Below are 25,239 nucleotides of genomic sequence, written 5' to 3'. Positions count from 1 at the left end.
CAAAGGATGATACAAAGAGGAAACATTTACTCGAAAGAAGGGCATTGCAGAATCTATCTTTTAATTACAATCACTGTACTGTATTGGAAAGCTACTGCTGAGGATGGATACTCACTCTGCAGACGGACTCTTCTGGAAGGCAGAGTGGAGATCTAAAAAGGTCAAAGGAGGTGAAAAATAAATAAAGGATGATTATTGACTCTTAAAGGCTGCCAGCCTATCAGTTCAATTAGGTACAGGTATTGCATGTACCTCTATGTATCCTCTACAGGGTGCCAACTTGTATCGACAAAAAAAAACCACAATGATCCCGTATTAGCAGCATAGGGCTAAACTTTGACTTTGCACTGTGACCTTAAAGGAAAAAACGACACAAAACACTATTGTACAGTCTTGACTCCAGCCCTAACTTATCTGGATTCAGTCTACCTCTTGGCTATCAGATTTATAACGGGAGCTAAATATGACACGTACTCGTCACTGTGCACTTTATGGCATGGTTGGTTGGCCTTCTCTTGCAGAGCGGTGCAACAAACATCGTTTTGTATTAATTTCTTTTTCCAAATCTATGATTATGTGTGTTTGCTTGTTATTCTAATTGTGACAATGAGGTGACAATGTACTTGAATTTGTAATGACACAAATTCAATCAACCAAAGCTTAAACTCAATGTGTAATGGTGTCGTTAAAAGCATATCAATATCACCTTGAACATAATCACCTATTGTATTTTTACCACCTGCTGTTCATGGCAAGTTGGAAAACATTAAATTACTTGAGATTTCCTCACAATGACAAGCTTTTGGAAAAACACAATTTCTCTTGTTTTACTCTCACTCTACAGTACCTCTTCTCTTTCTACGCCGACGCTGTCTCCGGCGGCTCATAAAACATGCTGTCACCAAGGACAGTATGATGGCCACAAACAGGAAGCACACCCCACCCAACACACCAGCCAGTAAGGGCTGAGGAACAAACTCCAAGAAGCTTGGCCGAAGCGGGTACATCTCCATCCCTGTAATTAGACCAGACATGAGAGTTAATAATAGTGGTCCGCAAATCCCGATGCCGCTGGAAACTGACTGATCAACAGACAAGATCCAGCTCCATACAAATGTGCCTCTATAATTATAATTAAACCTAAGTATAGTGAATGTGTGGTGTATACAGTGTGATGATAGAACTAGGCAGAAACATACCTGTAGTGGACACATTGACAGACTCACTGGGCTCACTGAACAACTTGTCGCTGCAAGACATCAGCCTCAGATCATAGCTGGAGTCCTGAGACAAACAAACACCATGGTATCAACAAATAACACGTGAGCTCTAAGACAGGAAACCATGAACAGGAATGACTTGGCTTGTGAATGGGGTTTTCTGTTTTATATTTTTGGTGGACGTGCATTCCACCAGACTACATCTGAAAATAGGTACAAAGTGAAAATCTGAGTGTCATCCATTAGTAACTCAGGGAGCGTACAAATGTAATCAAATGGACCCTTAGTGTCCATTAGGTTACATTTGTACACTCTCAGTGATAAATGAATACTCAGAATGTTTTGTTTTGAGTATGTCTCCTTGGGAGGTGCAAAGTCCCAGACACAACCTGCCACCTGTGGTGTCTCTCAAGGATCCATCCTCAGCCCCACTTGTGCTCACACTTTACATTCTCCCCCTCGGCCGTGTCATCAGCCGGCATTGGAATATAATTTTCCTAGCTGTACTGTTTTTTCTTGTTTTGTGTTGTGCTTTGAGGACCCCCTTGAAAACGAGACGCTGCATCTCAAGGGTCTTTCTTCCAGTGAATTTGTTTTTAAAAGGTGGGGGAAAAAAGGATTATTATGATTATAGTTATCCTCACCCTCAGCAATCCTTGTACTAGCACCTCACTGTGGTTGGCGCTGATATCACTGCTGAGAATGAGCCATTGGCCGAGGTTTCTGCGGGCCTGCAGTACATAGCCTGTCAGTGGAGAGGATGGGGACCACCGTTCGGGGGGAGACCACTGCAGGAGAACCCCTTGACTGGTCCGATTGGCTGAGAGCAGTGTAGGAGGGTCCAGGATTGGGGGAATGTAAACCACTGTGGGTGCTTCTGTTGGAATGGCTGGAGACAGGTACACATAACGTAGCTTAGATTTGGTCCGAACATAGGAGTTTAACACAGACTTGTGTATTTGGGTAAACACTGCTGCAAAGTATACCCAAAGTTTTTTTTGGGTTTGCGGCAAATCAGAGCAGTGGATTTACATTTTAACAGCTTCTCAACAAAACATTTGAGCATGGACTGACCTTGAGTTCGAACAGAAACAATTTCGCTGAAGGGTCCAGAGCCTAGTTTGTTCTGGGGTAGAACGCTGAACTGGTAGCTGGTGCCAGACACCAGCCCAGACACCAGCAGGTTGTTTTTAGATGTGGGCACCGGCAAAGATGCCCACTCATGTTTCCCTCTGGATGCCTGCTTGACCCTGGATGGCAGAACAAATCACAATTTGAGAAATATAACCATGATGATGGATGAAATATTCAGTGGTATTCCCAACAGAAGATAAGGTAATGTTTCATACCAGACAGTGAACTTCTGGGTGTATCCACCGTCAAAACCAGGCACCCAGGACACATTGGCCTGGTTCAACTCTGTACTGACAAACACTGAGGACACAGTGTGAGGACTGGTGCCTGAGGAAACAATACACAGCACGTTTAGTCTGTGTGTACAATAGCATACATGACTTGCTTTTCTGCCTGTTACGGTCAAGTGTCGAACGACACGTCGCACTACAATACATGTCTCACAATATGCTGAGTTTTGACCATTCATACTCTCTGCGACTCGCCGACAGCGTGGCCAGAAGAATGTTTTTTTTATGTCACTTTCATTGTGTGACGCATCGTTTGACACTTGTCACACAAAGCATAAATTGACCTTTACTGTCAGACTGAACAGAAATATGGTAGGCTAGCTCACCTAGCACCATGACCACTGTGCTTGCACTGACAGCTGCCACACGATTGGTGGCCAGGCATTCCCAGCCACCTTGGTGGTCTTTACTGAGTGGCTGAAGCAGGAGGGAGCCATTAGCGAAGACAGTGTACGGGGAACGAGGAGTGGGGCCGATCTATAAGTCAGACAACAAGCATTAGCAGAAAGAAAGACATCATGGCTATGCATCATAAACAGATGAGTGTCTGTGATTAATTTAGCAGTATCTGAGACGATCGTCTCTTCCTCTACCTTGCTCCAAGTTACGTTTGGGGCTGGATCTCCGTAAGCCTCACAGGGGATAATCAGTGATCTGCCCACATCCTGTAGATACTCGGTGTGAGGGAGCTCTTGGAATTTGGGAGGGTCCTGAAGGTCAAAGAAAAGTTTTTATGTCAATCCCTGTATGCCTCTGAAGGGGAAAAGGTTGAAGGGGTCAGAACGGCCAGTACCTGCAGAATGACCTGGGTTGGTTCAGACTGGCCCATGGTTCCATAACTGTTATATGCGGTACAGGTGTACATTCCCACAGCATTGTCATTGGCTGTGGCTATGAAGACGGATCCTTCAGAGCTCAACATCCAACCTGGGAACTGGATGGGATAAAAAACTAAGAAGTGAGATTATAGTAATCCACAGAAATCGGTTCAGCTATGATAGTGGTTCTCAACCACCCAAGGGTCCGGGTCCCCGGACCCTTGGGGGTCCGGGGACCCCCAAGGGTCCTGGAAGGGGTCTCCAACAAAACTGGTTAATATAACATCAAAACCGGTTTAAATACTTTAAACCTATATACATTGGATATTTGAAAGTAGCTAATAGCAAAATATTTTGAAAAAGAATTGGAATATTTTTGAAAGATGTTAACAACACAAATCTTGTATAGGGGTTCCTGGCACAAGGGTCCGTAGCCAAATACAAATTCATTTGGGGGCCCTTGACATGAAAAGGTTTGAGAACCACAGAGCTATGAGACCGTTTTCATTGCATAAGTGTTTAAGCTTCAATAACTTACATTGTTGAGGTTCAGATGGTCGCCATCTTTGGTCCAGTTCACATAAAGAACAGGAGGATCTGCCAGGACCGGACAGACAATGATCCCCTCCATGCCTGCAGGTAAATAAGTCTCCCGGGGCATTCGGCGCACCCGTGCAGGATCTAAAACAAAACCAGAGTAGTTTGAATAAGATTCCCAACCTGTTAAAACTTTAAATATAACATTAATATAGAAAATATATATATAAAAAAAGTAATGCAATCTTTCTTTAAAATCTTGAAAAATGTGTTTTTTGTTTTTTTTTACTGAAATATAGGGATTTGAAGTATACTAGGTTAGTTCCACTGATTCAAGCCGGAACACAATCAATTAATTGATCAATGAAATAAACATGCTCTGAAAATGCACGTGGCCCACTCATCTGATCAGCCTCCAGCTACCGTGTTAAGTGATGGGTGGGCCACAAACACTTTTGAGATTTTCAAGTGGGACGTCATCCAGAAAAGGTAGGGAACCACGAGTTAAATAGAACAGTTAAAATGACATTGTTCTTCAAAGAAAGCTCAGCCCTTACGTTTTACTTTTAGTTGGGCAGAAGCGGAGGGCGGGGTCAATATCCCATTGGTTGGAATACAGGTGTAAATTCCAGTATCTTCTGGGATTAGATCAGGGATGAGTAAAGTACCATCTACCAAGATCTTCACACGGGATTGTAGAGACCTATAGAGGGAAAAAATACACAAAATGCAATATGCTTTACATCTTACATTTAATTCACAAATGTGATCTTTTGGTCATGTACACTAGAGGAAAGAAAAATCTATTTTGTTAAAAAAAATGGGGGGGGGGGGATGTTTACCTGACACTGATGTCGCCGCAACATATCTGTGTATTAATAAATAACTTTTGTATTTGGCTAGAATGTGACTATAGATGGTTTGCACTATTTCATGGATGTGCTCTTCAGCTGAATGACTAAAAAAGTACCTAAATCTAAAAGCCTATTTTCTTTGCTGGGATCCCAATCGTTGTCTTATATTCAACTTGTACAATGTACCCCATTGTACAGGCAGCAGTGGTTTAAGATTACATGTAATTGTTGTAAAATACTTGATTTGAAAACATTCAAATCATTTCCAAACCTTCAAATTGATAGTTTTGAAACAAAGAAGTGAATGAGCATATTGCAATGGACTCTGGTGGGGTGACGTTTGTTCTGGCATACTGTTAAAACGATGAAACGCAAATAATGTACTATGCACAAATAGATCTGTCTCTGTAGGACTGTGTAAAGACTCCAACTTACTCTATATGATAAACATTCTGTCCTTGTTTCAACCATTCATAGGTCAGGTTGGAGGGATAAGCATCGGCTTGGCACTGCAGAACGGCATCCTGGGACATGTTGAGGACAGTGTCCCCTGGGGAGATGATGATGATCGGAGGACCTATTTGACAAGTTGGGAGAGAAGAACGTGAGTTTTCCTGAAGGTACATATTATGCCTCCATATAGGTTATCTTTAAACAACACTGATTCATATAATGTCAATGATCCAGTCAAGAGTTATTGACAGGGGGCAGAACACAGCACTCATTCTTTACAGCTTATCTGAGACATATCTTTCTAGTTTGAGAGAGGTCACGTGATCAAGCACTGCAGCTGATTTCAAAGAGTCTTAGCCCTGTGAATGCACAAGGTCACACACCCAATAATGTTTGCAAACAAGACACCCGTCTATGTGGGGATTAAAGATGTTGTGACCGTTGTGGCACAGACAGAGGGTCAACTCTAGGTGGCAGTATAGACCAAAGTGAATCAGACTGTCAAATAGATGTCACACACAAATAGATCATAGTATTTACAGTAATGCAAGTTAGGAGGAAGGACAGTGGATGAGGAGACTATGAAATGTAATCTGACTAACAATCTATGTCAGGGGTCTTAAACGTTTTTCAGCCCAAGGACCCCCTAGCTGAGAGAGAGAGATGAAGCAGGGACCCCCCCTACATACTGTAGAAAATGTGTTGCAGATTAAACTTTTTCATAGATTTCATAGATAGCTTTATAGACTTGTGTAGCGTTGTGTTGGATTCTTTCTTCTTTCTTTCTTTTTCCTTTATTTATTCAGGGAAACCCATTGAGAGCAAGCTCTCTTTTTCAAGGACGCCCTGATAACAAACATTTGAATCACATTACAATGTCACAGAATGATTCATTACAATGATTCATGTTAATGTGCATTTTCAGAGACAGTTAACCATTTAAACCCCGATTACTTAGAACTTGTACTTGGTCTGCTCTTCCCCCCCTACACCAAACCTCTTTGAAAATAGCCGATCGGCTATTTTCAGCTAATGTCCCCCTCAGAATATGGATGCTAGGGTTCAAGTGGTTAATGTAAAAAAAGTTCCCATCATACAAAGATTTGGCGGACCCCCTGTAGTAACTCTGAAGACCCCTGCTCTATGTGATGGGTGTGTAAGCCTCAAACTACTGCAATGACTGGTTTTCCCCCCTAGTACTGCTCGGGTGCACCTGCATGACATTTGGGTTAACTAAGTAGGGATTCTACCTCTCCCAGATAGTTGGAAGGCACTGACCTTTGACCCGTAGCTGCGTTGAATGGGTCAGGTTCCCCTCTGAGTTGGACACATGACATTTGTACACTCCTGAGATGTCTCTTGTGACTGTGGCCAAAGACACGGTACCATTGAGCACCTGCAAGAGGCGGGGAAAAAGTAGAGGAAGACGATGGGGTGAAGAAAGATGTCCTGAAAGCCATTAACCACTTCCTCGTATGACGTGTTGTGGAAGAATTGAGGAAATAGGTGTTCTAAAAGCTCACAGTGTGTCACAAATTCGCGATGCTACATGTTGTGAGCTTGTAGTAAGCATGGGGAACTCTTAGAAGAATTGGGATGTGGCAATCAAAAAATAATATTGAATTCTGGAATACTCATTGGTCGTATTAATGCCATAAAGATGGTCGCTCTCCCTAGATTTTTATGCATTTGTGCTTAAAAATGTGATTATTTTATTTGGAGTAACAAATCTGTAAGAATACCGTATCTAATAAGTATTTATGTAGTTTAAGGCAGCAGGGGGATTTGGTCGCAATTTAAATGGTACTACTGGGCAGCCAATTTGAATACGCAATCCTATTGGTGCGATCGTCTGCCAGCAGATCATGTCTTGCCTTTCCTATTGCCTGGAAGGACAGGAACATTGTCACTATTAAGGATTTGTATGCTGAGGGTAACCTTGTCATCTCAACAACTGCAAAGGTCTCATAATCTGCCATCAGCTCATCCTTTAGGTTCCTTCAGATCAGGGACTAATCTTAGGACTCATGTACCTCATTTTGAATATTTACCAAAACACAACACACTAGTGACTAGACAGCATTCTTCAGCATACACCTGGTTCTAGGAGTTCAGTTTCCTTTTTTTATTATATTCCACAGGATTCTATTGTGGTTTCCAGTGATAAATCTAAGTGTTCCATTTCTATCATCTGAAAAGGTCAAGGACTCTCTAAGAGGCTCAATTGCCACTTTTTATGATAGATGGCAACCGCTTATCACATTCATAAACACCCTCACATCCCTTGACCCAGACTGATCCTAAAGAAATACTCCTTCTCTGAGGTGAGCACCTCAGATACTCTGACGTAAACTCCGCCCCTCTGTATCTTGGTTATTTTCTAATCTACTTTCTTTTTGTCTGTTTTCGATTTTGTTTTGTTGTTTGTTTTTGTTTCAGTTTTTTGTTGTTCTTGGTCAATTTCAGTCCTGTCTGTGTCTCGTCATGTCCCATAAAAGTAAAAAAGAATCATGGTGATATGTTAATATTGATAAGCAACCTTTGTTTCTCTGTACTACCTATGTTTCACCAATAAAAGATATTAAAATCTAGGTGTGACTGGGAGAAGGATTTGTATATAGCAATTTATGAAGATAGAGTAAATTCTGGATAATATCCATTCCAGCTCTATAAATGCTAGACGCACTTTGGTTCAGTTCAAAGTAGTGCAGTAGTTCAGTAGTTCTGGTTCTGCTCAAAACAAAATTATTCTTGGTTACATATCAAAGGCCTTGAATAAAAATATTGACCCAGATCCACTACTGGCTATGTTTGGATCAGTGGCATTTAATCCCCCTATTAATTCATTTGTGGGTCAAGCCATCTCCTTGTGCACATTGCTGGCCAAACATTTAATCTTGCAACAATGGAAATCAGAAGCTAGCCCTCTGTTCCAGCAGTGGCTTAGAGACTTGGGCGATGTGCTACACATGGACAGAATTCGGTATACAATCAACACAAAAGATCACGTCTTTCTGAACATATGGCAGCATCTGTTTGATATGCGGTCTCCTGTGATGGAGCCTGTGCTCGAGATGGCTCCTCAAGTGCTTGAGAACAGTATGTGTTAAGCATTCTCTCTTTCTCTGTGTATTTTCTTTATGCATAATATATTGGACCAAAAAGTGTATCTCATATGCTATCATCTCATCTTATACTCTTTTGGCTGGTGTTTTTTTTTTCTTTACCTTTTCCCCTTTTTGTCTTCTTTTCTTTCTTTTTCCCACTTTCTGCCTTTCTTCATTGTACCTTTTTATTTACTGTCAAATGTACACATTTTGGGAGGGTTTGTGTTTGTCTTGTGTGTTTGTTTTTTCAGAAAACTAGAGGGGTTTCTTTTTTATCACCGTTTATCCTATTCTGTAAACGGTGACAATCCTTCAATGAAAAATATGTTAAGACACATGTTGTGAGCTTGTAGTTCTACTACTTTAGCTATTAGGTTAAGGTTTTTGACAATTCTTCCTATAATAACCAAATATGGGAATAGCCAAAAATAGGAACCGCAAGTTGAAAGTGTTTTTAAAAAAAGTATATGCACAATAGTTTGTATTGCAGATTAAAAACCCAGTACATTTGTAGTGCTTTATAAAAGCACAGCTAATGCCATCTGTTCAGCTGCCGTACCTTTATTTTTTCCTGATTCTCAAGTGGGTTCTCGTCTTTATGCCAGACAACAGTTGGTCTAGGGTTGCCATGGGCTCCACAGCTGAGAGTCAGAGAGTCTCCGAGCAGAACTTCCACAAAGCTTGGCGGCGTCTTGATGAACACAGGTGGTGCTAGAACAGTGGAAGGCGTGGAAACAACACTTTAGTTTCAAAGGCGCTTCTGCCTACAATACCAGGTACTGAATTGTATTTAAATAGAGCATTTTGCCTCAGAAGTCTCACTTTGTAATAACACCGTTTTTCCCGAAGTAATGCACTGTAACACAATACACACAAGCATACTATTATGTTCAATAAGTGCATCTAGTGTATTCATATTTCCTGCAGAGGACTTAAGGCTAATAGGGCGATTGTCTGTAATCTGATGCACACAGGTAGGGCATTCGCCCTTTCTAGGGCAATTAGCCCAAAACCCTACCCGACTCCCACTGGAGCATCTAACCGCCGCATGGAGCATCCTGAGCATCGTGTGTGTGTGTGTGTGTGTGTGTGTGTGTGTGTGTGTGTGTGTGTGTGTGTGTGTGTGTGTGTGTGTGTGTGTGTGTGTGAGAGAGAGATGATATGAGAGAGAGATACGTTGGCACTTTTTTTTGTGATTTGAAATAGTAGACTTTAATCCTTTGCCTAAACAAGGTATTAAATCGCAAGCAGTATTAAAACTGCTCTATTTAACAACCCATGGTCTAATAATGCAGCACACGAATGCTCTTCTGTATGGCTCGCCCCCTACTCAACACCTCCGGAATACACTGCTCAGGAAATGCACCGTAATAGGCCCTTTTCTAGCGGCATACTGCCATCCATGGCACTTATAAATAAAGGGCCGGTGCCACCTGTAGAGCAGGAAAAGGAACATGCAGTCACTGTGTCCCCAGGAACCCCGCGGTGCTGCACCTGTGATGGAGAGGAAGGTCCATGTGCCATTGCGGAACTCGTCTTTTTTACTTTCCAGGAGCAGGATTCGGCATTCAAACCAGCCCTCGTCCTCCAGGGTCAGCTGATCCACGAGCAGAGAGGCACCCCGGGACAGAGACACACGGCCTGGTGAAGAGGTGAAGAGAGAGAGACAGAGCGCAGGGTCAGGGTCAGCAGCACACACACATACATACAGCCAGACAGGCAGAGTCAGCACATGCAGGCAGAAGGCTTACCATGCTGAGGACACAGGCATCCACACAGTGTCACACAAAGGCCACAGTCAAAGTCAAACCTCACAGCTGGCCTTTATTGCAAGCACACAGCCCCATGTTCCAGGGCGTATGCTGCGGAAATGTCAGTAGCAAATATTCGACCACCACACATCGTATTAATCGTGCATGGAGATGAGTTAAGCACTAGTTTGGGCTTTTTGCAGAACGTTATCACATGTGGAACGTGGCAATTAAAGTATGCAATGAAAAGGATGAGAAGCCAGTGACCTTGGGTTGAAAAAGTATAAACATATCAATCACTCATGGCCGGCGGTAATGATGTGCAAGATGACAGCTGAAGAACACGTCCTATCATTTTCAGGCCAGCAGTTGTTTACGGCGCGGACTTAACAGCCAGGAACACTGAAGAAGCACAGGAATGCTTGAAGAAAACTTTGTATTGACTAACATTCCCAAAAAAACTAAACTTCATGTGTGATAGCTATTTTATGTATTTATGTATTTCTTCACCTAAAGATGCATTCCTGTGGGAAAAGAGAGGTGCGTCACAAAACGAGCCATCTGTTTTTGTTTATCAGAGGACAGTTGGCAAAGACAAACACATTGGCACATGGCAGATACGCAGTGTGGTTTATAAACACATGCACATGGACAAACACACACACACACACACACACATAAGTACACACACCCGTGTGCGTGCACACACACACACACACACAAAAGCACATGCGCGTTTCTGTCAAACTAAAAACAAAGTCATACTTTCTCGTACGACAGTGTCGCTTGCCGTAAAATAACAGATTTTTCACTTGAAAATGTGTTATTGTTGGAGAGCGCCACCGTCGGTGAAGTACTGTATGAATTAGTCTTTATACCGCACCCTCTCCTCACCCTCTTTCTATACTTCTTACAACTCCTTGTCAGGCTTTGAAACTTGATCTGTTGGTTGCCTGGTGACTGCAGCCTGGTTTTCAGGGCACTGGAGTTACCCTTCCCTACCAACACCCCCCCTCCCCCCCCCCACCACCCCCCTTCCTTTTATTCAGTTTCTCAATGAACTCTTTTTCCTACTTCAATCTCCAGCTTTGAAATCATAGAGGATGCAGAAGGGTGAAACTCACGCCCCGAACGGTGCTCATAATAGACCCTGGCTAAAGCATTTTGAAAGAAAACAAAGTAACCGCAGGGAGATTTCCGGTGTGCCATCAATGGCATATGGTTTTTAAACTCTTTACGCTTTTGTACAAGTTTGTAAATACTTTGTAAATGTTTCTTATATAATACATCAGCTATTCATGGTAACGCACCGACAGCACAGAGAAAAACGTAAAATAATAACAGAACATTCTGTTTCTAAACTAAACTAAACTGTGTCTATCTGGATTCAAAGTATGGAAAATGTTTTGAAACATATTTTCAAAAACATGATGTGGGAAATATAATTGTATTCTGACGACTGAATCTTTTCACAGTGCATCCTGAAGTTCAGCACCTGAGGTCATCTCCCCTCAGAATGATATGACAGGAGAAATGTACTCCTCACCTCAACCTTTGAACTTACGCCGCAACAATATCACAGGAAACACAAAAGCGTCGCTATTTGGCTGTCTGGGTTTTACAGAGAGGCTGGACCTGAGCCTTCAGAGGTATGAGACTGTGGTGAAAACACCACACTGTGGTTAGAGAAGCACAACAATGGCTAACAATTAACCCTGCATTCCTGGCTGGGCCTGTTGCTGTGCTTAATAGATGGGTTTAATGATTGACTGGCCTCAACGACTGACCCAGCCTTTGATGGGCGGTGTTCAGTTTGAGCTTCCATAAAAAAAAAGAGTGTTTGATTCCAGGTCAACATCATTTAAACAACAGGGCAGGGCACGATAGAGGAAATGTGCACGTAGATGATAACAGGTGTGGAGAAAACTTCAGGCATTTTGCTCTTATCTCTCTAGAGAGGCATATGAGGACTCCTCCCTGCGCTTTCAGCCCACTTCCTACACTCCTGAGTGGTCATTTAACTGATTGTGTCAAAGTTGACCCTTGCGTAAAAACTTAACCTTACCCTTATTTCACAGGACTTTACGGTGTATGCGGCCTGTTCCAAATTGGGATAATATTTAACGACTTTCAATCAGGCGTCCCTATTTTGAGCATGTCATTACAGACGGAAATCCTCCAAACAAATTCAAAACATTTCAAACATTGTCAAAACATTTCAAAAGATGTTAACATTTTCAAAAGTAGAGGAACTAGCCGATCTACAAGCTCACAACGCGTCACAACTCGATGCATCGTGAGCTTGTGGGTCAGCTATTTTTGTTATTTGTTGTAGGACGAAGTATATAGGGCTTAAGTGTTAACCACGCTGAGGGCAAAGGAGAAAAACACTTTCATGTGCAGAACCACTCTCTCTCTCTCTCTCTCTCTCTCTCTCTCTCTCTCTCTCTCTCTCTCTCTCTCTCTCATACACACACACCTAATCATCATGTGGCTAAGTACTGTAGGATACTTTAAGCTCATTACGGCTGACAGCACCTGTTGGAATGATTCCAAGAATCAAACATGAGTGACCAGTGCAAAGTTGAACCAGCCAGCCTTGTGGGTCCAGAAGCACGTGGTTGTGACTGCAAACATGTTGATTTTCAAAATCCGGCGAGTGGCCCGCCCCCTTGGCTCTCCACGGGGGAATTCAAGTTTCATCACCAAACTTAACCCTTTCCCTCTACCTCCCCTCCTGTCCATCACTACAAAGAGAACAGCCCCCCTCACACTCACACTCACACACACACACACACACACACACACACACACACACACACACACACACACACACACACACACATTCATTCTCTCAGGTTACCATAGAGATGAGACCAAGAAAAAAAAACCCGGGCTGAGGGTTTAGATTTGAATTCAGTTGCCGTAGAAACCCGACAGGGCCAAACATGGATAGGGGAGGGTCGATCACACAGGGGGTGGGGTATGTACTGCCACGAATTTGAAAAATTACAAGCGGAGAAAAAAAGACATGTTTGGATTCAAATAATGGGCAAATGGTTTGTGACAAATCCAACACCGCAAGAGGCAGAAGGAGAGAGAGCGAGATAAAGGAGAGGGAGAGAAAGAGAGGAGCCTGCTTTCATTTGAGTGTGTTGATAGACAAAGGCCTTGACATGGAATGACAAATGCTTTCATTTTAATTTGAACATGCAAATCAACATGCAGCTCGTACACTGCAATCCTAAAACACTGAACACTGACTGAATGTGCAAAAAATATTTCTCCCTTTGGGAAACATTCTTATTCACACAAATATCGCAAAAGACAATAAAGGACCGTTAAAGTTGACAAACAACTGACCAAAATGTTAAAACAAAACGCCAGTTTCCTTCCATACGGAATTCAATGAAAGGTTACAGAGAGGTTAGCCGGCGTGTTTGAATCGATAATCCACCGTCTACAACCAATGGGAGAGCGACCTTTGTGACCCAAGTGAGCCGTAACCCTCCAGCAGACTCATTCACCCTCCCAATCCCCCGGTGCATTAGCATACCGTCCAACAACTCCACTCCTCCAGACCCACTACCACCATAAGACTCTACGGGAGGACAAGGGAGGCAAAAAAACAATAGCTGCTGCTCCATTCCCGTGTCTATCCTCCTCAATGTTTTTCCGCCAGTAGATATCACATGACAGCTCCAGTCTAGCTTAAAATGAGCCCCCTGTTCCAACAGGTCCGTGGCCAACCGAGGGTAGAAAATGGAAACGTTAATCCACTGTGTGTGCCCTCTCTTCATATTAGCAAGAGTCAGGTTCTCTCCCAGTGGGTGGCAGGCTAGGAATCACTCAGCGATTCAGAGCGCGGTGCCACTGCCAGACAGCTAGCCTTGTCTCGTGGTTTCTGTTCCTCAATAACAGTTTTTCTTTTTATGTAGCCATCGCCTGGGGGCTGTAATATATAAGAAGGACAAGGCTTTTTAAGGTTGTATTTCCCTTTGAAATGAACTCGCTCTTAGTTGTGTGTAAACTCAGTGGGGCCAGGTTACATCATGTTTCATTTTACCCACATGAATCTTCTCACCTTGGGTTGAACTTTAAGAATGCTAACAGCGCACACAGCACTCTCGGTACATGAGAGAGGTGACAGTGTATTTGACATTGCTTATCGCGTATACTACTGAGCTGCTTTAGCTCGTTGTTTGGATTTGCACAGATTTGCGATAAGACTTTATTGTTGCGAGGAAACGGATTGTGATTGTTGCAGAGAGGGGTTCCCGAACGCTACTTATTGACATAATAGCAACGTGCGGTGTATACTCAGCATCATATGATCATACAATAGCAGCAGCACCTATGGAGGAAGACAAGATTATGCTGTACGGTGAGGCGTCAGCTCTGTTTTTCTTTGTCCATCCGTATGTGCATAAGAGAGCCAGGGCAGAGGTGCATTGTGGGATGTGTTTTGATTTGAATACAATCATAAGTCTGGGGCCAGCCCCCTGCCACTGACAGCACCCCCTCCCTCTCCCCCAAATTTCCCTCTTCCATCCTCCTGTCTCCCTAATCAGTTTAACCCTCTTATGAATAGCTCTTTGTCGTGTGATAGATTACAGTTAACTCTGTCTGCTCTCACTCTGTCCGGCTGGGTTAACCCCTGCACCAGCACACACACACACACACACACACACACACACACACACACACACACACACACACACACACACACACACACACACACACACACACACACACACACACCTCACGTGGGCGTTCGACAACAGTAGCAGGTCAGCTAAATGTTAGTAGCAGCAGAGCGATTTTGCTGAAAACAAGATAATGTACGATTGCATGTTGTAACAAACTAAAACAAACATTAATTATGGAATGACATAATGAGCTCAAACTGTTATGAGCACATGCCTCATATACTTTGTTTTCTTTACTACATGATGGGTTAGTTAATAATTGTCAGCTGCTGAAAACAGGTGCTATAGGAAGAACCATCAGGACCATCATTCCAGAGGTTTAACCACTTGAACTCTAGCGTAGTACACCGTAATCTGAAGACTCCACCTTAGGCCGTAGCACTTGACCTGGGCTTGACGACCATGCAGTCTTATGCAAAGATTAATATGTCATTTAGATAGCATGTTACTTAAGACAGATGGCAGGTTCATTTGTTGACCTGGCAGCCTATAGTTTGTATAGTTTCAAGCTACAGATTATAATTCTTTTAGATATACATTATACTATTTAGACCAGGGGTCTTCAACAAGGGGTCCTCAACATCTTTGTGTGAAAGGATTATTACCCAAGCCTCGCTATTCTGAGGAGAACTTTAGCCAAAAATAGCAGATCTACAAAATCACGTGAGCTTGTAGATCTGCTATTTTCGGCAAAGAGGTTTGGTGTGAGGGGGAAAAAAGAGCAGACCGAGTACAGAGTGAAAGATCAAGTTTACTATACGTATTGACGGTTTTAAGTGGTTAAAAGCCTGATAATACAATATGAATCCAACATATACTGATGACAGTGCTGTCAAACAATCTATGAAGCTAAGTACTGTATGAAATTGATGAAAACGGTTAATCTGCGACACAATTCTATTCAATATGTAGTGGGGGCCCCTGCTTCATCTCTGTCTCAGCTAAGGGGTCCTTGGCCTGAAAAACTTTGAAGACCCCTGGTTTAAACTGATTCTAGGTTCTTGGTTTACCTATGGTCCTAGATTTTGTGTTGTCTATGAATTCAATACCAATGTCCCCAATGGAAACAAGACCGCAAGGACTTTTTTGGACGGACCTTTTAGACAAAGTATTATAAATGTAATTGTGCTGTTCACATTTTTTGCCTAATAAAATATTCAATCAATCAATCATTACTGATGCACTACACTGTCTCTATGCATTTGATGTATAAGTTTAGCTCGCTTACTGTAAGTCACTCGGGATAAAGAGCATGATCTGCTAAATGCCTAAATTGTAAATTGTAGAGTCCCTATTCTGAGGAGAGAGCAAAACGTTCTGCGAAAATAGCCGATGTACAAGCTCACAAAGCGCCATGCATGATGTGTGTAAGCATGTAGATCAGGTGTTTTCGGCAAAGAGATTTGGTGTGGAAGGAAATACAAGATGATCTAGTGTAAAGGCCTGGGGGACCCCGGTCAACTAAGTATAGGGTTTAAGCCTCTTCATACTCATGCATTACTGTTGAAGAGACAACAGGAAAGAGATCAACCCTACCTTTAAACATTATATAATTATTATCTCCAAACTCCCAAGAGTAGAAACATGAGCTTCAGAGTCACTTTCACTGACCTGGGGTCTAAGAATAGGGCTTAGTGTGTGAAGACACACTGTAATAAAGCACAAGATTGGAGCTGATCTCATCACCTTCTTGTGAATCTGTCCTTGGGGACACACCTAGAGCATGACGAGATGAGGTAACAGGGCTTTTGTTAAAGAGTCAGGCGCTTTGAGCAGGAGAACATGAGATCTACAGGTCCAGCCATCCTTTCTTCACTTTTTTTGTGTGTGGTGACTTTCTCCCTAGTCCAGTTGTAGCAGAAAAACTGGTTAGCAGATAAAGGTGATCAGTTTCAGCTGCCACCTTTCTGTTTGCTAGTTTTCTGTCTATGGTGGTGCCAAATATAGAGGCATGTTTGCTAAAGCTTTGCAGTCCAATATAAAGTTTCAGTGGAGTCCGTGACTGGTTTGGTGGGGGATTATAGACTTTTGTTATTTGTTGTGCGGGAATGTGTTGGTGTGTGCATGTAGGCATGCACGGGTGCTATGCAATGAACCTAGTCTTTACGCCTCATTCTGTGAAACAAGGGATGGGCCTGCTGGGCCACTTCTGGGGTGTGAGCCTTAAACACTTGAACCATCCCTGAAGCATCCCTATTCTGGGTATGTCCAGGCAAACATCCACCAAACAGCAGCTCACAACACGTCACAACGAATCGCAATGCCACGCATAAAGTATTGGCCCCTGGGGGACCCCAGTCAACAAAATACATAGGGTTTAAGTGGTTATGCCCAATTTCACTTTATACTTCACCCTGTCACTACCCTACCCAGTACACACCCTTCAAGACAGAAGAAGCACACTGTGTAGGGATTTTTTTCCCTGAGCCTTCTGGATTTCCCCTTCAGAACCTGACTGCCCCCTACCAGAACCCAAATATCCAATCAGCAAACCAGAAGTAGAACTCACTTCCAGATCTCTAAAACGAAAACTATTCCTCATAAGTCTTTTTTTTTAATGCCAAATAGAATGTACTTTTTAAAAAAAAGCCATTTATGTGTAGATTCAGGCATAGATTGCGCTTTTAATTTTATTTCATGCATACCATAAATATTCGTCTATTTCAGTTTTGAAAACTGCCATGTGAGTATGAAATAAATAAACCTGATGTCACTAATTTGGGCATTCACAGTAAAAAAACATTATAATAATAGTAATAATTTATGAAAATTGCAGATCTACAAGCTCACAACGTGTCACAAAGCAACAACGTTATACAATGAAGCATATCAAACCATAAAAATGTGGCTTGCTGAAAATAACAACTTTTCAAGTAAAAAGTGTATAAACTGGGCTATAGGGGTGACTTACATTCAAACCATCTCTACCAATTTCCCAATTTAAAGAAATATTTGATCTGACACTATTTTCTCAACAAATACAATTTGAACAGACCCTATGACAACCAGTCAGCCTTGCCCAGGACCGCTGACCAGGACCGCTGGCCTAGAGGTCTAGGCTACAATGCATTGCAGACTGTCTGACAGTGTGTCGCAAGTTCGAATCCCGGTTCCGAAGACCTTTGCTGCACGTCACTCCCCGTCTCTCTCTCCCCATTTCCTGTCAATATACTGTATACTATCAATAAAAGGCTCTTTGCCGTGGGCTGACTGATGTTCAGCCACCGGGGCATGCAGGGTGGAAGAGGGAGTCTAAAGGGATGTCTGCATTGATACCTCCCTGATTCCCATTAGAACTCTAGCATTACAGACAGCTGAAGTACTCAGACAGACTGGTGTCTAATGGGGTCAACAGAAGGACACTCTGTGACAAATACACAGCAGACACTCTCTGAGCACTGAGTGCAATCTCAAATACACCTGATATCGCTATCATGCAATTGAAGGTTAAATGTACTGTATGACTGAGATGCATTCCCCTTGTCAAAGACACGGCTTCTCATTGATTCTTCTCATGTCACATTCTAAAAGTGGCCTGTGGCATCATGGGAGTACACGCTTGCCTCAGACAGCAGAGAAAGACACAGCCATCATACACATTTTTAAATACTGTAAATAATGTAAAAAGATGTTTATGTGATGAATTGGTCTGCTTTTCTTTAGATGGCTTTTGCAGCATTTCTGCTTTATTTTTGATTGTGACAGTGAGACAGGAAGGGCAGGAGAGAGTGGGAGTGAGATATAGCAAAGGGTCTCGAGTTGGATTCAAACGCTGGCCAGCTGCGGCAGCCTTAATTATGTGGTATGCGGCTGTGCTCTTAACGGAGGAGCCACAGGGGCGCCGCAAATTGGCAGCTTTTCCACATAGGACAATATAACAAGTGCTAGAAATTTAGGCCAATCATATTAAAGTATAAAAATTGTCGATTTCATTGATAATTTTGATCAACCTATCTGCCACTCCAAACAACAACTTTAACAATGAGCTACACATTATAATTTGGTCTTGTCTTGCAAAGCAGTACAATTCCTTGAAATAATTATATAATTTACTTTCATGTTTCTCAAAACTGTTGAACACTGCATACAACCCTTGCTCTTTGATCCCTAAACAGAGACAAGCCAGGACAAAGATCAGGAAAGGGTTGCCTACCGCACCACTGTCTTGTGGTTACATCTGAAATCCCCCCCTACATTTTAATTTGAGGGTAAGCATACATTAGACCCACTGCGCTGACACGTTTCACATGCCACCATCTGCTTCCAGTGCGCAAAGAGATATGAGGATCTGAGGCAGACAGGGGCTTAATGCGCACAGCAGACAAGTGCTCATGCCAGGTGGTTATGACCAAGGTATCATGGCATCAAAAAGCACCTTCAACTACAAACAAGAGCATGTCTGTATAATGTTGTTTACTCCATTATGGCTGTTGTCACATCAGATGAGTGCCCTTAAACAATGACACGTTTATCAGGCTATGGGATTGTTGACACGCCATTGCGGCCGTTTGTGGTTCCTCACCATGGCCCCTGTAGATGTTCAGCGTTGGTCCCTGAATGCTAGACCTATTCATGTTGTTTCTGCCTACTTGTTTGTCATGATGTCACTTTCTTGGCAAAGATTCTCTTGAAAATGTCAGTGGGGCTTCTTGGTTCAACAGCGTCTAAATAAGATGCAACTTGCATGGAAGCGCTGTTAGTCCCGATGACCTAGATGGGGTGGGTATGGAATTTTGGGTGTCCTATTAGTCTTGGTAGTAGTGATGGCTGTGGCAGAGAGGAAGGGGTGGCCGTGGCCGTGATGGCCCTCTTTGTCTTTTGTTCTCTTGTGGGACAATGACGGGATTATAGTACACCAGTAAGAAAACTCTATTATTTCCTATGCTTCATCCATCCTCCTTCCAGCAAAAACAATCTTACTGGGTCAGCCCTCGGAATACCAATAAAACGTCGTCATCAGACCACCAGCCCCCACCTCCACCAAGCCTAGTTTAACCCCACTCTCTTTAATCCAGACCTATTTCCTTCCATCTCCACACACACACACACACACACACACACACACACACACACACACACACACACACACACACACACACACACACACAAACACAGCGTGCCTACTCCCCCTGCCCCCTGTTAGCTGCCCCACCCCCCCTTAACAGCCTCCATTAAAATGCATCCATCCCCTCTCCCCCCCTGCATTACCTCTGCAGTCTGGAAACACACAGACAACACTAAACACTCTCGGTAATAACAGGGCTGGTGTTTAGGATGGATTACCTATTTGGGGGTATTGTTTCAAAAACGCCCCCAACCACCCAGCATTCTTAATTACCACTGTAGCCCCTTTTCCCTACTGCTCTCACCCCACAGCAGTACATTACTCACATTCCCAGCCAGACACTTCACATCAAGGCAAAGACATCTTCAAGGGGAAAACATTGAACGTTTCGGCACAGACACCCCGATGCCTTCCCCTGAAATCACTTGAGCTGTAATCAAATTAATCTCTATGTTTGAGGTTGAACTCTTCACTCCGTTGAGGGACACAGACTGTTATGATAGCAGTTCTATGGTGCCAAGGTTCAGCTATTCATATTTTAAAAAGTATGAATATAGCGGAAATAGCAGATTTGGAAACAAGCACCATTGTATAATCGTACCACTGTACTACTTGCAAACTGTTAATAAAGTATTTATTCAATAAATCAAACATTGATTGATTGAAAAAATATTTGATTGTAGAAAGGTTAGAACTTTCAATTAAGTTATGTAACTGTATGTATAACTGTTATGTACATTTTTCACTTAGTTTTTTTCCTTTTCCTTTTTTTAATTTTTAATTTTCCTTTTTTTTATGGGAGCTTGTGATTGAATTCATGTGCCAGGACTTACCCTTGTAATTTGGATGGACACGTGGAGCATAAACTCCAAATTTGATGAGGATGGGAACATTGTACCCGAGGCGCACCCACTCCACCACATGCAGAGGAAAGAGGTTTGGGCTGGTGGCTTCTTTGGAAGAGGGAGTGAGACTGCAGGCCAACTCTGCAGAGCTCCCGACCCGAGCATGGACCAACGATGCTTCACCTCGCGACGCACCTGTGGTGGAAACAGCATATTTCAATGGTTTAAACATGTACCGGTTGAATGACAGGCAATAAACACTGAAACAGCCATGAACAAATACATCAATCAAGATTCACAAGGGTCCAAATATCTATAAAATGTGGAAGTATTTAGCACAGTGCCTGAGAGACCAGATTACCATCACTAGAATTCTTTTGGTTACTTGTTGCGAGTGGAAATGGTCCTATTTCCTATTCTGGGAATAGATCATAAAACCCTAAGACCTTGGTTGCCTCAAGTGAGGGTGGGGAAAGACAGGAGAAGCAGCCAGGGGCTAAAGCCTGACTGATGTTTTGGCAACGTGTTGCTCAACAAAAATAACTTATTGTTAACTTAAACAAATGTCCACACGTAACGTCATATTGTTTGTGTGTCACACGGCACAAATCACATGACACTTTGTCACCGAATCATAAATCAGGCTTAAGATAGACGTATAGACAGACTGAAAGGACGAGTTAAACAGTGAGTATCTGTAACACATCTGATTTTGAACTGCATGCATGGCAGTGGCTGTGATCTGCCCAGCGTGTTTTCTGTTGAAACCCAATACTCAGTCATGTAAAACAACGATGTTCCATTTGGTGACAAGATCATATCAGTTCAAAGCCTTGAAGACACATTGCAATCCCATTAGCCACACCTGGGGGCCTCTCTCTCTCTCTCTCTCTCTCTCTCTCTCTCTCTCTCTCTCTCTCTCTCTCTCTCTCTCTCTCTCTCTCTCTCTCTCTCTCTCTCTCTTAAATTCAGTTCAATTCAGTGGGGCTGTATTGGCATGGGATACATACCAAAGCAAGTGTGAAATAAAACAATCAAAACAAAGAAATGTATGTACAAAATGCATGTAAATCTCTCTCCATCTCTCTCTCTCACCCACTCACACACAGTTTAGGCATTAATCCAGAGCGATTTACAGTACACTTACAGTACACTTACAGTACACACACACACACACACACACACACACACACACACACACACACACACACACACTACACACACACACACACACACACACACACACACACACACACACACACACACACACACACACACACACACACACACACACACACACACACACACACACACACACACACACACACACACACACACACACACACACACACACACACACACACACAGTCTGCATGTCTGTATGTCAGAGCTGTCTCTTGTGAGTGTGTGACATATTGGGTTGGGTGCCGGTGTTTGCTCTGCAATTCATCTGGCCTGCTGATTGCACTCTAATCTCCAGGGGGGGGGGGCTCTCTGATGCAGGACAGCAGGCACACCGCTCACCACCCCCTGGGGTACACACATGGTGTGCGGACCTGCACAATCCCCTCCCCCCCTAGAAGCATGCCTTGGGTTGGGGGCAGCATAAATCCCAGATTGATCTAAATCCAGACCCAGTTATTCAAGTAGGTTTGATCCCTATCCTCTGACATTCACTTGCATTTAATACCCCCCCCCCCTTCCCCCCCAGCCCCTCCTCTTCACTTTCCCTGATTCAAGCCAAAGAAGTTGACTGTGCCAGACACAACACATGCGTCATCATCAACATATGACCACTACTATTTAACCCATTAAAACCGCATCTGTCTGGGTCATTTTAGATTTTAGCGTTGGCTATTCAAAAATAGCAGATATACAAGCTCACAGCGCGTCACTTCGTGCCGCACTACAAGCTTGCACATCTGCTATTTTTGAGCATTTTGGAAAAATCTTGAATGTTTACAGTTTAGGCATCTAGCAGACGCTCTTAATCCAGAGCGATTTACAGTAAGCAAGGACACAAGATAATACATCATAATACATCATAATACACATAATACAAACAAGGACACAAGATAATGTGTGAGAACTACTGATTTAGAAGACATTTGTAGAATCGGCCTCAGGTCTTAATGGGTTAATGCTTTGTCAGAAGACTATATATAGACAAGGGACATGGGTTTCTTTGAAGTGAGTAAGCAATGAACTTTTGGTAAAGCAAATACACACACTGAGGAAAAGCCCAACCTTTTGGCTTGAAGGAGAGGGGTTGGGTGGGGTTAAGGGGGGGTGACTGCTGGCTGACCCCAGAAGAAAAACATTTCACGTACGCCTCACATATTTGTATGGCAAACAGGGTCAGAGGCACGTGTGACAAGTCAACAAGCACAAAATATGTATTTGGTACATGTGTCACAGTGAATTTGAGAAACTAGTGTTTTGGACTGGCCGGTCAGTCAATTTGAGAAAAAGGGGACGCCGTTTGGAAGGGGATCACCTGTTTTGTTTGTTGCGACAAGGTAGGCGTGTCCAACAGCGAGGCCATGAGGCTCATGAGAGCGATAACGTGAGAGAGTGGCCGCGGCGAGCAGCCCATGCATGGCCTTACACGTTGCCTAGTGTGCCGTTCGAGTTGGCAAGCCGTAGTGGACGTTAGCGTTTATTACTTGTGTGAGTAATATCAAAACGTGTGTTTTGAAGAAAATGCAAACTGGTGGAAAATGTAGTTAGGCAGAAATGGGTGGGGCCTATGTGGGGAGTTGTGTCATGATCCAAGAATGTATTAATTAATTAATTTACATATTCATTGTATGACCTACTGGTCAATAGCAGTGGTGGCCATTTTGTTTACCAGCTGTGGTTCCACAGATAGAAAGCCTATCCATTCAGCCCATAGAGATTTCCAAAAATATTTATATGTATTATTTTAAGACAGGAACCAAGTCATCCAGGCTCCTGGTGAATCAAAACATTTAATTCTGTGTAAAAAAATAATTTAAAACCGCAAAAAAAAGGCAAAGTTACAAGTTGTAACTTCACTATGATTCACCAGGAGCCTGGATGGCTTGGTTCCAGGCTTAAAATAATTAATATAAATATTTTCTGAGATCTCTACGGACTGAATGAATGGGCTTTCTATCGGTCGAACCAGAGCCGGTAAACAAAATAGCCGCCACTGCTATGCTCTATAGGCCAAAACGTAAAGCAGCGTGTTATAGTGCCACCATAGAGGCCAATCTCAAAAATGTTTAGCCCACCTGGAGCGTGCATGCAAAGTTTGACACTGATTGATCCAACGGTGTCCGAGAATAGCTGCACACAGACAGAAGTACACTCGTACAGGGGTGAAAATATAATCTCCGGGTTTGGCAGCCTGGCAAAGATAATGATGTATGCGGGCATGCAGAATCATATACTTACTTAGCAGACAGAGGGCTACAGCAGTAGTGACAACCAGCAGCCACCGTCTCTCCAATCCCATGGCCGTCCCTCACACTCCCTCACACATCTTCCGACCTGAAACACAACATCACACACTCCATTTAGACCAGTCCATTTAGGGTTAACTTAATTTTATCTGACTGAGTGCATTTAGATATCAGTGCCCCATAAGGACATACATACACATCTCTTCTCAGACAAATGTAATCTTTTAAGTTGACATTTACTCTTAATCCAGGAGCCAAACTACAGTACATTCCAGCTGCACTTCATGGTTAACAGATAACTGTATAGTTTGAGTAATCGCAATCCACTGGCAAATTGCATGTCTGCTCTTGGTTGGATTAAGGAAAATAAGCTATTCCACCTTCTGCTATGAGCAAGCAGTTGGGCGTGTGCATGTTGTAGAGATGTGATTGTGCATCTGATATTCTTCCTTTTTTATTTCTTTTTGAACATGCACCATTGTACAGTATGTATATTTGATATTGCTGTCCTATTATGTAACTTTTCCCCTTTTGTTTCTTTCTCTATTCTTTTGACTATATTTTGTGCAAAACATTGGGATCTTGTATGAAAATAATTTCACCCACTCCTTTACACCTGTAAACTTGTGATGTGAGCATATAGTTGAAGTGAGTGAAGTCAGTGAGTGAAGTCAGTGTGTGTGTGTGTGTGTGTGTGTGTGTGTGTGTGTGTGTGTGTGTGTGTGTGTGTGTGTGTGTGTGTGTGTGTGTGCGCGTGCGTGCGTGCGCGTGCGCGTGTGCGTGTGCGCACACTGCTTCATGCACTCCCTCTGGGAGTCTTTATAGAACAGGTCAGCCTGTTGTTCAGCTCATTAACAGGTATTATCTCAAGCTAAATAGACCAGCAGCAATGGACAGGTGACATACAGGACTGTATGCAAGAACAGGCCTGTGTGCTTGTTAACGCTACATTTAACTGTTGAACTTGTTGAAGTCAATTGGATTTAAGGCACGCGTTTAAGTTTGTTACCTTTAAATACAATTGAACC

At 42.9% G+C, this 25,239-nt stretch overlaps 1 protein-coding gene across 4 annotated transcripts in view; it reads right to left on the bottom strand.

Annotated features, from left to right (window-relative positions):
- The window catches only part of igsf9b (immunoglobulin superfamily, member 9b), a 39,926-nt gene that overhangs the window by 6,823 nt on the left and 7,864 nt on the right, over positions 1-25,239 (bottom strand). For 3 of the 4 annotated variants that reach the window (XM_084055314.1, XM_084055316.1, XM_084055317.1), the window contains exons 2-18: positions 24,204-24,299; positions 20,772-20,978; positions 9,908-10,054; positions 8,973-9,124; positions 6,585-6,702; positions 5,289-5,430; positions 4,557-4,702; positions 4,001-4,143; positions 3,438-3,578; positions 3,238-3,354; positions 2,971-3,121; positions 2,570-2,681; positions 2,295-2,470; positions 1,865-2,109; positions 1,200-1,284; positions 848-1,015; positions 116-152 (exon numbers count right to left, since the gene is read on the bottom strand). In XM_084055314.1, coding sequence (XP_083911440.1) covers positions 116-152; positions 848-1,015; positions 1,200-1,284; positions 1,865-2,109; positions 2,295-2,470; positions 2,570-2,681; positions 2,971-3,121; positions 3,238-3,354; positions 3,438-3,578; positions 4,001-4,143; positions 4,557-4,702; positions 5,289-5,430; positions 6,585-6,702; positions 8,973-9,124; positions 9,908-10,054; positions 20,772-20,978; positions 24,204-24,264 — 2,348 coding nt within the window. In that variant the 5' untranslated portion in view covers positions 24,265-24,299. Of the gene's footprint in view, positions 1-115; positions 153-847; positions 1,016-1,199; positions 1,285-1,864; positions 2,110-2,294; positions 2,471-2,569; positions 2,682-2,970; positions 3,122-3,237; positions 3,355-3,437; positions 3,579-4,000; positions 4,144-4,556; positions 4,703-5,288; positions 5,431-6,584; positions 6,703-8,972; positions 9,125-9,907; positions 10,055-20,771; positions 20,979-24,203; positions 24,300-24,407; positions 24,500-25,239 lie in introns of those variants that run through there. The other variant, XM_084055315.1, reaches the window with a different exon arrangement.

Source organism: Gymnoscopelus microlampas (assembly GCF_963454915.1).
Source record: "Gymnoscopelus microlampas genome assembly, chromosome: 4".
In the NCBI taxonomy this organism is placed as follows: Eukaryota; Metazoa; Chordata; class Actinopteri; order Myctophiformes; family Myctophidae; genus Gymnoscopelus; species Gymnoscopelus microlampas.
Note: the sequence above shows the minus strand (reverse complement) of the source record. Positions and strands in the feature narration are given on the sequence as shown.